This window comes from Perna viridis, chromosome 9 (assembly GCF_037379345.1).
Source record: "Perna viridis isolate PV_CMFRI_1.1 ecotype Kerala chromosome 9, ASM3737934v1, whole genome shotgun sequence".
NCBI lineage: Eukaryota > Metazoa > Mollusca > Bivalvia > Mytilida > Mytilidae > Perna > Perna viridis.
In genome coordinates this window covers 29950100-29964468 of record NC_142453.1, presented here as the reverse complement: position 1 = coordinate 29964468, position 14369 = coordinate 29950100, and the positions used below count along the sequence as shown (strand labels likewise).

General features: G+C 31.9%; 1 protein-coding gene across 1 annotated transcript in view; it reads left to right on the top strand.

Annotated features, from left to right (window-relative positions):
* Window positions 1-14369, top strand: part of LOC148607705 (uncharacterized) — a 33165-nt gene that overhangs the window by 8724 nt on the left and 10072 nt on the right. The window contains exons 2-4 of the mRNA XM_088544319.1: window positions 5845-6029; window positions 7828-8008; window positions 10153-10238. Coding sequence (XP_088400445.1) covers window positions 5845-6029; window positions 7828-8008; window positions 10153-10238 — 452 coding nt within the window. The remainder of the gene's footprint in view (window positions 1-5844; window positions 6030-7827; window positions 8009-10152; window positions 10239-14369) is intronic.

The window sequence follows — 14369 nt, the reverse complement described above, 5'->3', positions numbered from 1 at the left end:
ATCAAAATTTGTCGACCCCAGTATCCTTGTGTCCCATCCCATTTTTCATTTCATCTTTATTTCATGTTCATTTTATCATCCATTTCATGTTCATCGCCTGAATATAGCTGAAATATTGCTGCTTGGGCGTTAAACCCCAACAAACAAGCAAACAAATATAAAAAATAGATAGTCAAAATATGTAGGCACATATAAATTACCGTTCCCAAAACGAGCCTGATATATGCATGGAGTTAAGAGAAATCACACTTTCAGCTCCCCATTCTACACCTACTTGGTCGATCTGCCATCTTGGTATCCTGGGTTGCATAATTCTTATATAACTGAGACAAATGGTGTGGTACCTCATGTCTGGCTATCGGAATGAGCTGTGTGGGAAATCTAACTCAGTGGTAGCGAGGTCACTATTTTTGTTCATTATAGGCTTGGCACATACAGGCAAAGTTCTCAGTATATTATTTATTTGTATCCATAAATGTTGCATGTTGTACTAGTTATTCAATAAGATTCAGTTAATATTGGTATAGTAAATCAGCATCCAACAATATGTGTTCAATATATATAGTTTAAACTTTATTGTGTCCAAATATGAAACTAAATTATAAACAGTTCAAAAATGATCTAAAGCATGTCAGTCCTAACCAAGACTGTCCTTGCAACTCCCTCAAGAAGGGGCTTTTTAAACCCTGTTTTATTCTAAAGTATAGGAGAGTTCGCCAATCTCGTTAGTGATGTCAAATTCACTAATTTGCATATCATTAAGTGTCAAATTGGTTGGCAAATAAACAACTAAATAAAGAATTGACAATTTCATGATTAGAATCCCAATTTTCAAAACTTTATAACTTTGTTATTTTATATCCAATTTTGGTTCTGTAAAATGTTTCATTTTGATAAAATAATTTATATTATGTATGTAAGTTTATAATTGTTTTACTTGAAAAAATAAATTTGTAGTGAGATTTTTATGTAAACCTCTATTTTTGTATAAAATTATAATTAAAATCTTATGTACATAATTAAAATCTTATGTACATATAGTCTGAATATTTCATCTTTCAAGTAGCACTCCAGGTAAGGATCATGCAAAATATGATTCATGGGTAAAAAGCCTACATATTTTTATTTTTGACATTTTGTTTGAAATGTGATAGTAAGCAGAAATAAACATGTGGTTTTTCATATAACCCATGCTCTTATGAGATACAAATTATATAGAATGCACTGTAGATTTCCAAATTAAGGGAGATAACTCTGTAAATGGTGCTCAAATACGGTAGAATCTACTGTATTTTCAATGTCGATTATCTCTTAAGAGCAGGCAGATTTGAATGAATAATTATACATTTCATAGTATAGTCCCATAAAACAACTTAATTACAAAAATAAAAATATGTAGCCTTTTTTGGAGTGTATCAAATTTTTCAGATTTTTCATAATTCTTACAAAGACAGCTACTTAACATGATGTTTTTCTTTGTATAAATATATATTATTTATGAATGATCAAATATGTGACACTATAATAAACTAATTATTTATTTATTATTAAAACAATTTGTATATCTAAACTCATTTAAGTAATATAAAGATGGGTATTAAATAAAAATTTATTAAATAAGAGGATTAATCATGAAAAAAAAAACAGTATAATAACAGATATTGAGCAGATTGATGATCACTAATTATCATTTATGTCTTTGATAAACTAATGAGGAAACACCAATTATATGAATGAAGCAACACAAAAAATTTATGGAACAATAAATACCCAAGCGGCATACTCAAGCAGATATCAAGATGAAAAAAAGGGGAGGCAAGATAAGAAAATTTATGTTACTACACAAGCTGCTTGAGTAATGCTACAAAGTTCTGACCAAGTAATATAAAAAGGAACCCAATGTGCTAATCAACGAAAACTTTTAAAAATGAACATACAGAGTCCTCTTAAGTATGTGCAATAGGTATATTATTTTGCTCCACATATCATTCTTTACAAGGATATGCTGTTTGTATATCATCGATACCGTATAACATAAGACATTTTTTAACTCTAATAAAACTATTTTACCACCCCCAAAAAAAAGATGACAATGATAAATATATAATGTAATGAAACCAATTAAATGTTGATTTAACTATGCCGTATTAATTGTATACCTATTGAAATCCATGGCCAAAACTACTGTGGCCTAAGGGTTGTATGGCTGAGGTGACTAGAAAGCAAAAATAATCAATCCCCATACAAAATATGAATTATTTTATCCAAATGAAACATTTTACAGAACCAAATTTTGATATAAAATAACAAGATATAAAGTTTTGAAAAGTGGGATTCTATTATTCATGAAATAGTCAGTTGTTTATTTATTGTTTATTTTCCAACCAATTTGACACATAATGATATGGCAAACTCTTCTATAGGGTTTGTAAGTCTCATTCTAGTTTCATTATCCTTTTCAGAATTTCCGATGTAGAACTTATCAAAATCTGAAGAATGATCTGAATTTTATTGTTTACTTCTGGGATCTTGAATTACAATGCCAAATCTTCTGTTTTATGCTTTTCTTAACATTCATATCATGTATAAGTTGATACATGTATTCAGGGGTGTATTTTAGAGGGAGAAGTCACTTGTAATATTCTATTTAGAACACTGCCTTTGCTATTTGACTGTTTATTAGCCAATTTTCTCAAATTTCTCATTGGAGATCATATAGCTTCACTGGATGCAATTACAAACAAATTTTGTATTGAAATATTTTTATTTAAACTTTTGAAGCTCATCAACTTCAACTATGAAGTGAAATTCAAGGTGGACAATGCAATACATAACCTTGTATTTTTTGTGTTTTGTGCAGGTCCTGTATATTTCCTTTTTTTTTCATGATTTGTAACTTGTGGTGACCTGGGGTGCCTTCTGGAGGACACAATTTTGAATGGACCATAAAACTCAATATGACCACAATTACTTATAATGACACTTGAAAAAGATAATTTTAATTCTTCTTTGACAACTTAACCAGTTTAAAGGTATCAGCCCAGCGATAAAATGCTTTAAAAACCACATTTTTCAAAATAAACAAATCAGTCAGCCATGATGGTAAAAAATTAAGATGGTGAAGAAAGGAATGATTTCATTTTTCCTATAAATTCTTCCCATAAAAGGAAACCACATCTCCAAAGAGAAATAGTTTGTGTTTTGTACTTTGAACAACTATTATTTTTTACCTTTAAGGTTTCAGGATTTTTCAATTAAATTGGTATGTTTGTCCACTGATCGGAATGTGGCATTCAAAGCTAGAAAATATGTTATTTTGAGTTTATTTAGTAGACATGAATAGCATTTTGCATATCAACAGAATAATGAGGTATATGTCTTTCATATTTTTTTTAACAAAAGAGAACAGAATTTAGTTACCTTTATGATTTTCTAAGGTATTTTTCAAAGAGAAACACTAGTTTGTATGATTTGCAGCATATATATTTTTTATTCATTTAAAACGTGAGGAATATAAATATTTTCCATTTCAAAATAAGGTCTTTTTAGACAAATAAGCATAAATCTAAGTTTTTATAATTGTTTAAAGTATGATTTGTCATCAAGTTTTTGTGAAAGCAATTGCATTTATTAAATTGAGATTAATATGAAATGAAGAAACTGCAAGAATGTTCCTTTGGGTATTTTTAACAATTAGTTTGTGGAAATTTTTGAACTGGTGCAAAAATGTAGCTGTAGTTACTAAAAATAGACCATAGGGGTCAAATTACGGAAGATAAATCTTGTTGATTTAGGGATAATTTCATTCATAGTCAACATTACAGTCACAAATGAGTTTACTATCATATTATGCAGAGAAATGCATGAAGGAAGATACATTTTTAGCTCACCTGGCCATAAGGCCATTTGACCTTATTATTGCCATCACTATCTGTCCTTCGTCATCTGTCTTTGATGTCTGTCGTCGTTGTTTGCAAACCTTTTCAAAGATCTTCATCTCTGAAGCTACTCAATAGATTGTAATCATGAATGTTCTTTAGGGTATTTTTAACAATCCTTGTGTGGGGATTTTTGATGTGGCAAAAAAACATGCCACCATTACTAAAAATAGACCATAGGGGTCAAATTATAGAATTATGCAAATAACTGAAAACAGTTGGGTTAAGTTGAAATCTGGTAGGGATAAAATTGTTTAGCATGATAGGATGGACCTATGCCAAAATTTTCATTTGATCCATTGAGTTTTAAGTGAGTTATGGGTCCTGAAATGATTTTTTCCCTGAATTTTACATTCCAGCTGTTAAAATCTTTTTCACTGCATGAAACTACTGGATGGATTAAAACAAAACCTTGCATGAATATTATGTAGAATATGTTTAGTAATCTATGCATGTGGACTTTTGATCTTGTGAAAAACCGTTTCTTGAAATAGGCCATAGGGGTCAAATTGAAGAAGTTTGCACAAAAATCAAATACAGTCAGTTTAGCTAAATTCTGACAGGGATTAAAATTGTTAAGCATGATGAAATCGCCTACATGTACATGCATGTGAATGCAGAAATTTTCAGAAAGATCTGTTGACAAATGAATGAGTTATGGGTCCTGAAAGGGATTTTTTAAAAATATCCTCTTAGACAACTTTTAGGATTGATTATAACCAAATATCACACGAATGTTTGTTAGGATATCCTTAACAATTTTTGATCTGTAGAAAACATATCCACCACTAATAAAAATTGACGACTTGTTGAAATAAATTGAAAACCAAAGGGTTTTAGGAAAATTTTATAGGGGGAATTGATCAGCAAGGTTAGAGCAACCTATGCCAAATTTTTATTAAGATTTGTTGCTCAGTATTGGAGTTATTGCCCTTGAAGTGAAAAAATGACAATTACTGGTAGAGATTTGTTTTAACCGTGTGGATAACTAAGATGCTCTGTATTGATTAAATGATTCTTGTGACAACAGTACAGTAAGGTCAAGAGTTCAGCTTTAGATGCTGTAAAGACTATTTTTGATCAGGTGAGCAATTTAGGGTCCCTAGAACCTCTACTTTGTAATTGCTGATAAAATCGTACATACAAAGTAACAAAAGTAAATGAGCAACTCGGACTCCACTAAAAACTGGGAGCATGGACCAGTTGTACCGGTAGGGTAAGCATCCTCTGCTTTTCTAGAAACACCCGCCGAGTTGCTCATAAAAAGTCAAGTCCTGGGTAGACAAATGAGGAAAGGAAAACTATGAGCCGTTGAATAAATCAGTTTTCATGGTGCTGATGGATACACCATAACGATCCACGAGTTCATGATGACGATCATAAAACTTCTGTAGTGATGACCTCAATCTTGTAGCAACATAACCCTGTTCCAGAAGCCTATTTGCTAGAGTTCTAGCGTGATACAAAAAGTCTGCGCAGTTTCGGCAAGCTCTGGCATAACGTATAAGTTGTGATATGAACACTCCATGCGCAGGAGCCGAAGGGATGTTGCCACAGATGAAAGGAAAGTTGACAATTCTGAATGAAAAGTCATCATGTTTGTCGTAAAGTGTGGTCAATAGCTTTCCTTTACCATCGATTTCTATGTGTAGGTCAAGATATGAGGCTGACTTCACGAAAGGTTCACATCTGATTAAAAAAGAAACTGAAAAAAAATATTTCTGTGTGTAGGTCAAGATATGAGGCTGACTTCACGAAAGGTTCACATCTGATTAAAAAAGAAACTGAAAAAAAATATTTCTGTAAAATGGGGATGCAACCCGGCTTGTGCATCCTTGTACATTTCAATTTCTTAATTTTATTCTTGAAGAGGACTCATAGAATGCTTGTTTATATCTTCTTTCAGTTAAGAGTGAGTTTCTACCACAAGCTACACAGAGAAAATGTCCTGGAGACGAAGCAACATCCAGATTTGAATTTGAAAACACTGGCAAGATTGTTACAAGATACTGGTATTACCAATCTGAAATAACTGACAGAAATGTACAAAGGGAGTTGATGGCATACCATACAGAACAGGAAAATTTTGTGGTTAGCATTGAATAGTGGAAAAAAAAATTGTATATATGCATAATTTATATGTTACTTCACTACCTTTAGATGCAGATGGATTTCATAGAACAATCAATTCTGCTTAATACAAAAACAAAATGTACCTCATAAATATCATACAGGTGTTCTAAGTGTGTATTTTACTTGTATTAGGGGGGAAATTTACTTTGAAAGTTGAAATGATCGGTCAGCAATGAACTTTCAGTAAATTAGCTGAGAAACATCTAGTCTCCTATTCCGAAGTTGCCAGTTGTTTTAATTGAGAAAGAGTCATCACGGTTAACAAGTCACCCCATTGTAGAGCATATCACAACTTTGCTTGAATAGTACCATTTTGACTCTCTCGAAATTTGTTGATCTTAGTTGGTTGTTGAACTGTTGGGTTTCACAACAATACAGTTCTGTAATGTCAAGTATATTTTCAAGATTTTGCTAATTATGTACAAATGAATGATGTCAAAAGATGTGAAATGAAAAAGAACATGAATGTATATTATTAATCATCCTTGCGTAGTTTTCCTTAAATCAACCTAAAATCTTCAAGTTTTAACTCACTAAAATTTGTGAATTTTTAAAATTCCGAACCAAGTCCACATGTCTTCACCAGGTTTTATGGTGAAAATGAGAAAATCACTAATTGACTGGCAGTTAAGTTTAGTAGTGCATTGAACTTGCCTGGATGTTGAAAGCAAGGCAGAAACAGTGGCATAGAATATTTGACAATTATATCTTTTATTTAACATATATTATAACCCCATTCAAAAAGTGTGTGGTATATTAGAATCACTACTGTCCATAACAAACCCATGTCGTCAGGGTTTAACATTTTATCAGATGATAAGTGTGTAAAAGGATGAAGGTCAATTAACTTTTACTCTTTAACAATATGAGTTTTACATTTATTATAAACCCTAACTGTCCTTCTGTCCATCTATACACAGGCAAATATTTTTCACATGATTTTTATGATAAATTCACTAAACACGAATTTCATGTGAACATTTCGTGTGAATTTCACGTGAAGGCTCCATTCACCCGAATTTCACATGAACTCTGTCACTTAGTTAATTTGCTCAATTCAGGTGAAAATCATCTGAAATTCACATGAAAATCACATGAAATAATTTTGCCTGTGTACTTGCTTCTTTCCTATCTTTGGGTACACTGAGAGATACTCATCTCTCATTAGTTACTCCAGTTGCACCACTGAAAGGACTTGATACTTTCACAGAATCTTTTTATCATATTTCCATAATTCACCTCCTATTTAAGATTTTGATCAAAATCAAATTGGAGGTTTCACATGAGCAAAACATGGACTTTAATGTTTATGGGGACACAAGAGTGCCAATGTCTCATCTGTTGCTTCTTTTACATCACTGAATGAAATTTTATGAAGCTTACCTTACCGGTACACCTAGTCCATGCTCCCAGTTTTTAGTGGAGTCCGAGTTACTCATTTGCTTTTGTTACTTTGTATGTATGATTTTAGTTACTTTAAGTTCTTTGTTGTGTATGTCTGTTTTATATGTCTGGTCTTTTTCCCTGGATAACATTCTTTTGATTACAGCTATAACCATGAGCATTGCTCAGAGTTTTTCTAGTTTTGAAAAGTTTTGGACAAATTATGTCATTGAGCTTAGTAAATGAAATTTCAATAGCCCTTCATCAGAAAATGAGGGTCTCTTGATTCAGTACTCAGACCAGTGCTTATATAAATTTGAAACTCTGATCTAAGAAGACATAAGGTTACTATAATATCATGATTTTTTTGCAGGTTATGCCAGACACTAAATTTAATGGTAAACTAAAATGGATCAATGGTACCATTAATATCGAAATAAAGAATTTAACTGAAAAATATACAGGGATGATAACTCTTGATTTAACAATACTGGATCAAGGACAAAAGGATACTAAGGGAAACCAGAGCACCTCCTTTATTCTTAATGTTATTGGTATGTAACTAGAAATGTGTATTTTTTATATACATATTGGAAATAACACCTGCATTGGATATTTTTGTTCTAAAACAATATATTTATTAATATTTATTTTTCGGTTAAATAATGGTAGTTAAAGTTGCAGAGTGTAGAATTGTTTTTACATGTCCATTTATCAGTCTGGCAGTCCCTTTTTGTCGTTGGAGATTTTCATCCTTCGAGATCATGTCATGGTTCTTAGGTATGAACTTCCCTACAGTATACGAACACTACACATCCATATATGTGTGTGTGTGTGTGTGGGGGGGGGGGTGTGGGTGTGGGTGTGTGTGTGTGTGTGGGGGTGGATGGGTGTGGGTGTGTCTGTGTCTGTGTCTGTGTCTGTGTCTGTGTGTCTGTGATTCCTTTTATATCAAATGACATTCAATATTTCTTCCAAAATTACAAAATTTGTTTTGAACTCAAATCAACAAAAGTGTCTGTTTTGGTTAAATTGTTTTATTTGTATGTGATAACAGTTTAGGAATCAATACTCAGTTGAATAGTTTTTGAATGTAATTACAAATTAATTGATTTTTGGGCAGGTTTATAAATTTGTAAAAAAGATGAAATGAAACTAAATCAGTATCACAGATTAACATTTATTGACATTCATCTTCAACATTTCAGAAAAAAAAATCTGAATTATGTGGGAAATACAACTTTATTATTACAATTTTAGTTTACATCATACAATCTTTGAAATTGACTGTGTATGGCTGCTACTATTTTCACAAGGATCAAAAACCTCCAGTGCTAACAGCACTTTTATTACAGTTTCTCTCAAATTATTTAACAGAATTTCACATAACTTTGTATATAGTAAGAACAAAATATGTAATTGTGCAAAATACCAAGAAATGTTGAGTGGGAGATATGCCCTTTAAAATCAGTTTCTAGAAGTACATGAATAATTTTGAGTTATTAATGAGAATAATTTGTCATACACTCCTTGAGACGTTTGGGTTTCCCGCATGCACGATACCTAAATGCACCCTAAACACTCACCAAGTGCACAATAAATGAACGCTTCTATTGTGCGTTTAAACGAACGCTCCTATCAGGTGTTTATACGCATGATAAACAAACGCTCTCAGCATGTGGTAAATGAATGCTTCTATTGTGCATTTAAATGACGATAGACAAACTCTCACAGTGTGCGTTTAAACACATAATAGATGAACGATGAACGATGAAAAATAATAATGATATTAACAAATAATGGTGAAAGAAAAAAAAAGAAAATTGAATTAAAGAAAATATATAAATTAATAATAGCAAAAAATATATAAATAACAGTTGAATCAAGGAAGTAATCAAATTACAAAAACAAATGAACGTTTCTATTGTGCGTTTGAAGGAACGCTAATGTCGTGCATTTAAACGTAAGCTCCAAGTGTGTGTTTAAACGAACACTTCTGTCGTGCTTTTAAACAAAGGCCAAACAATACACAAACACTAGTATGGGAAACGTGAACGTTTCCAATAGTTTATTGTATCTTTGAATTATGTACATTTTCTGTCTTGTTCAACTACTTGTTCATTATTGTAACTTGTGTTAGGCCTAATAAAATTAATAAGTAGACTCTTATCCATTCCCAGCTTTAAAGAACTGTGATGGGAATTTTAAAATCAGAACTTTTTTTGTGTCAGCTAGTTTCTAGTACATTTTTGTTTTGAGATAAATAACATAAAAACCTTTCATTTCTAGGTTTTCTTCTCTGAAACTGATCTGGCTATGAATTTAGAACATATCTATACTTTAAATACATGTAGCTTAAATTAGGCTAGCAAAAATCTGGTTAGAAATCAAAAATATAAAATAAAATCCTCCCATCCACCCCATATTTTTTGATAATGTTGGATGAGAATGTGTTTAAGTTTACTTTGCATTATACAGAGGGACAGAGAAGTTCGTATAACTTGTGTCAGATCCATTACTTTTATAAGTAATTAAACATGTTTAAACTAAACAGAGGGACATACAAACAAATGCGTACACTCAGCCACAGCATTGCATTATTTAGGATGTACATTATAGCTAATTTGGAATATTTACATGTGATTGGTATTTTTGTTGGTACAACCCAATACCTCATTTAGTTTTGTATATATTTCAGATCCTTGTGTTAAAGCCAAAGTGGTGGGTCCTAATGTTGAACTGACTTGTGTCTCTGGGGTGGATAATCCTCAGTATTCTTGGCAGGTAAATAAATGAAAAAAGGGAAAACTTCCTTGCTTTTAATTGATGCTACAGATGTAGTGTGGAAATAGTGTAATTCTTTTTGTCCTATAGTTTTTTTATAGTAATTAACTTCTCATGTCCTCGCCAACGTATATTTAATGGTTCTATCAGTTTAATAACATTTCAGTAAAGGACAGAAACAAAAACATTGTAAACTATTGAAATGGAGCAGTTTTATCCCAGTTTGTACTCTGGTGGGATCAAAGTGGAGTACATAGAGACTCAACTATGAAGAGTGGAGTAATTAAAATTTTGGTTGTCGGAAATGTATTTGTACTCAAATGATATTTGACTTTGTTAATAATGCATTGCTATGTTGTTATATATTACTTATGTTATCCAATGGGATATGCATCTTCCTTTTAAGTTCATACAGAATATCCAATTGCATAAATTTATCTTTTCTGCACTACATCACTTCTGACAGATCTATTTTGAACCATTAATGTATCATAACATCTACATTCACTTGAAGAGTTTGATAAATTACTTGTCCATGTGGGGTCTTTTGAATCTGTTAAGTTTTGTTTTTCTACTTTATACACTACACTTCCACATAATCTCATAATTTTTTTTTTAAATTGCATATCTTAACAAAAGGTCCTTTGATAAATAGGGATGTGACTTTTTTTCTTTTAGACCATTTTTTATTAACAAAAAATATAAACTATTGTACTTCTTTTGAGATGCTTACAGCACTTAAATTCCTGTTAGACAGCATTTTTGGTTGGCTTTGGTGATATCGTTTATCGTCAAATTATTTGAAATCCCATGGGGTTTGATGATGCACCATTTATTGGAGACCTCTTTCTGTGTTAATAACAATTTATGGCTAAAACAAATTAAGACTTTCTTAACAACATTTAATTAATAACACCTTCAGATATTTGGACGATATTTTGGCTCTTAACAACGACAACTTCCATATTTACTAATAATAAAGATCTGTTTCTTGATCTTGATATCAATAATGGTAAACTTAATACTGAACTTTACGATAAAAGGGATGATTTTTGTCATTCCCTATTGTTAATTTTCCATTTTTAGATGGTGACGTCCCCTTGTTACCATCATATGGTGTCAGCATATTACAATTGGTATGATTGCTCGTATTTGTAACAATGTTTCGGATTTTGATGAAAGAAACATTTATGTTGTTGAGAAATAACTATATCAAGGTTTTAGATAAAGCTCATAAAAACATTCACAAAATTTTTAAACCCATACAAGGATCTCATTCTCAAATACAGATGTACTTGTAAATGATTAATATGTGCAGGTGTCTCCTACCATATTTTATGGTAATATTCTTCACAAAGCATGGAAAGCTCAGTACTTGTGCAATAAGTTGACTAAACTGTTAAATAGGCTGAATCGTATGGGGTATAATTATGACATGGTTGTCAAATTGTTAAAAGAGAAAGCAGTTTTATATGACGGCAAACAATTTGCAGTCGTATATTGATATGGTGCTGTCTTCATATTTTTTGTTCGATAATTTAAGTTTTGGTGTGACCAATTGGTAAGAAATTTTGATATGATTTAACTAACCACTGAAGAAAGGTTCCTGTTTAATTTGGAGTTTTTGGCCCCTACCGTTTTAGAATAAGGGCCAAAAAGGGTAAAAATAGGTGTTTTATTAAAAACGATATAGAATGTTTTTTTTTCTTTCAATTTTTGATAATTCCTCTTTTTATTGTGTTCTTTATTTAATTCTGTTTCACTAATGTGTCAGCAGATTTTATGCTTTTTGCAGAGTTTTTGAGTTATAAAGGGGTGAGAGGGGCCACATCTCAAAATAATGACTTTTTTTATTTTTAGCCTGATTTCCATTTTTTTTAATTTATCCCTTATGAAAATCTTTGCCAGCAATTGTCAATCAGATTTCAGATATCTCTTACAGTTTTCTACTATTAAAGGGTCAAAGGGACCACACCACCAAAAAGTTTTGTCTTTTTCTTCCTTTGGAATACAGTTGATAATGCTTTGGGATTGAAAATCAGAAAACATCCAGAAGAGTACCCATAAGATAAAGATCTAAATAAGAAGGGTCCTATATCTTTCCAAAATTTTTTATAAAAATCGACATGAAAACCATCAGAGCTTGGGTTCTTTCCATTTTGCGTCTGTTTCAAAGCTTCAGCGCATTCCTTGAAAGTAAGTTCCCCTTCACATGAAGATTTTTCTTCATCATTTAACTTGCTATTATGTTAAGAAAAACTGTTAACATTTGAACCACTGTCACCGTTTGATGAATACAGACTTTCATAGAACCTCTTTTGTTGAAATAATATGCTGGATTGGTCTGATGTATGATTGCCGTTGTCATCAATTACCTCAAAGGGGCCACACCTTCAAAAAGTTTTGGTCCAATTTCCAATTTGTTTTATTGAATTCTTCATGAACAACCCTGTCTGCATTTTTCAATCAGATTTCATATATCTTTCAAAGTTTTTGAATTATAAGAGGTGAAGGAGACCACACTCCCAAAAATCTACTTTTTAAATTTTTGGTCTGATTTTAACAAATTTTATTTGAATTTCAAATTTGCACAATATAGTGTCCAAACCAGTTGTTGTGTCATAATGAATTGTAAGTCCCTATCCTTAAGTGTGTCAAAAACTAAAAGTATGTCCACACTTGCCCCTACTGTTCAGGGTTCAACAACTGTTGTGGTATCATGCTGCAAATCTTTTTATTTGGTACATATATTAGCATTGATTCACTCATAGGCTCTATAGACTCATATACTATATTTATACCCCCGCTTTCAGCGTTAGATTATCATATGGAGTTGTGCCTATTGTCAGGAATTTATGTTTAAACAAAAATTTTAGAAATGACGCCAGTTGGACTTTTTCAGCGTTTTTCAGCAAAACTTGTTCTGATGCATTGTCAAGATTGTTGTGAAACTCAATGGAGTATTAGATTACGATATGGAGATGTGCATATTGTCAGGAATTTGTCATATTTTTTATTGTGTTGTCAACAAAAAATAGTACTAATTGCTGTTTGGAATTGGGTGTTTTAGAAATTGCAGCAGGTGTGTAGTCTATCCACCATATAAATTGTGTCTTATATGAATAGTATATTCCACATTGGTCCCCAAATGTACAGGGTTCAACAGACTGCTCGGTGTTTTAGACCTGTTAGGGGCAATATCTAGTTAAAATCAATTTTCGGCATGATGTGGGTTGTGTCCTTATTGTATGACTGATGATTTATCATGGTTCTCAACCTTTTATGGGAAGAATTGGGATTAATATTACATATGGTGAGGACATTACTTTTTTGTAGGTTTAATCTTGGCTGGAGCTGGTATGTCAGTAAACTGCTAGTAGTTATAGTAGTGCATTTGTGTAACATAAAATCAGTCTTTTTTTTATTTCTGTTATAACAAGGGACTCTGACCCTTTTGAACTGATTTTCTTTAATTATGTAGTATTATTTTTGACAGTGGCCAGATTTAAAAGGGTTGTGATCACGCCAAAATACTTTATAAACCTAGAGGCACCTGTCCCAAGTCAGGAATTTCTGGCCAGCCTCTGTATGTCTTGTTTCGTTTTCACTTTAAGTTTACATTTGTGTTGCTGGAGTACAATGTATATAGGGGCGGCTATTTCACTGTACCTGTGTATAATGTTATTGGGCCAGCTGCAGCCTACCTTCTGGTATGAAGGCTTCCTTGTCTTTCTTTAAAGACTTATGGTTGGGCTTGAGCTGACATATTTCATCCCATTGTTATTGTTTCTTTGACATATTCACCATGATGTCCATTCTCTTTGTATAGGAAGTCGTTGATGTCTCATTTTTCATGTTTTTCTATTTTACAAAGAGAATGCTTGTATTATTTGATTTTTGATGTTTTGCCTCTAATGTTTTTTTGAAGAATTAGGCAAAAGGGTATGTAAATCTTGTCATGTGACTCCGTTTTTTCACGAAAATGGGTGCTAGTCTATTGTTCAAATGCATTGAGATTTGACATTTACAAGGCGTTGAGTTCAATATTAAAAGCAAAACATCTTTTTGTGTAAAATGCTGATAAAAAATGACGTAGTTCAATTTTTTACATGATAAATTTCTCCTTCACAA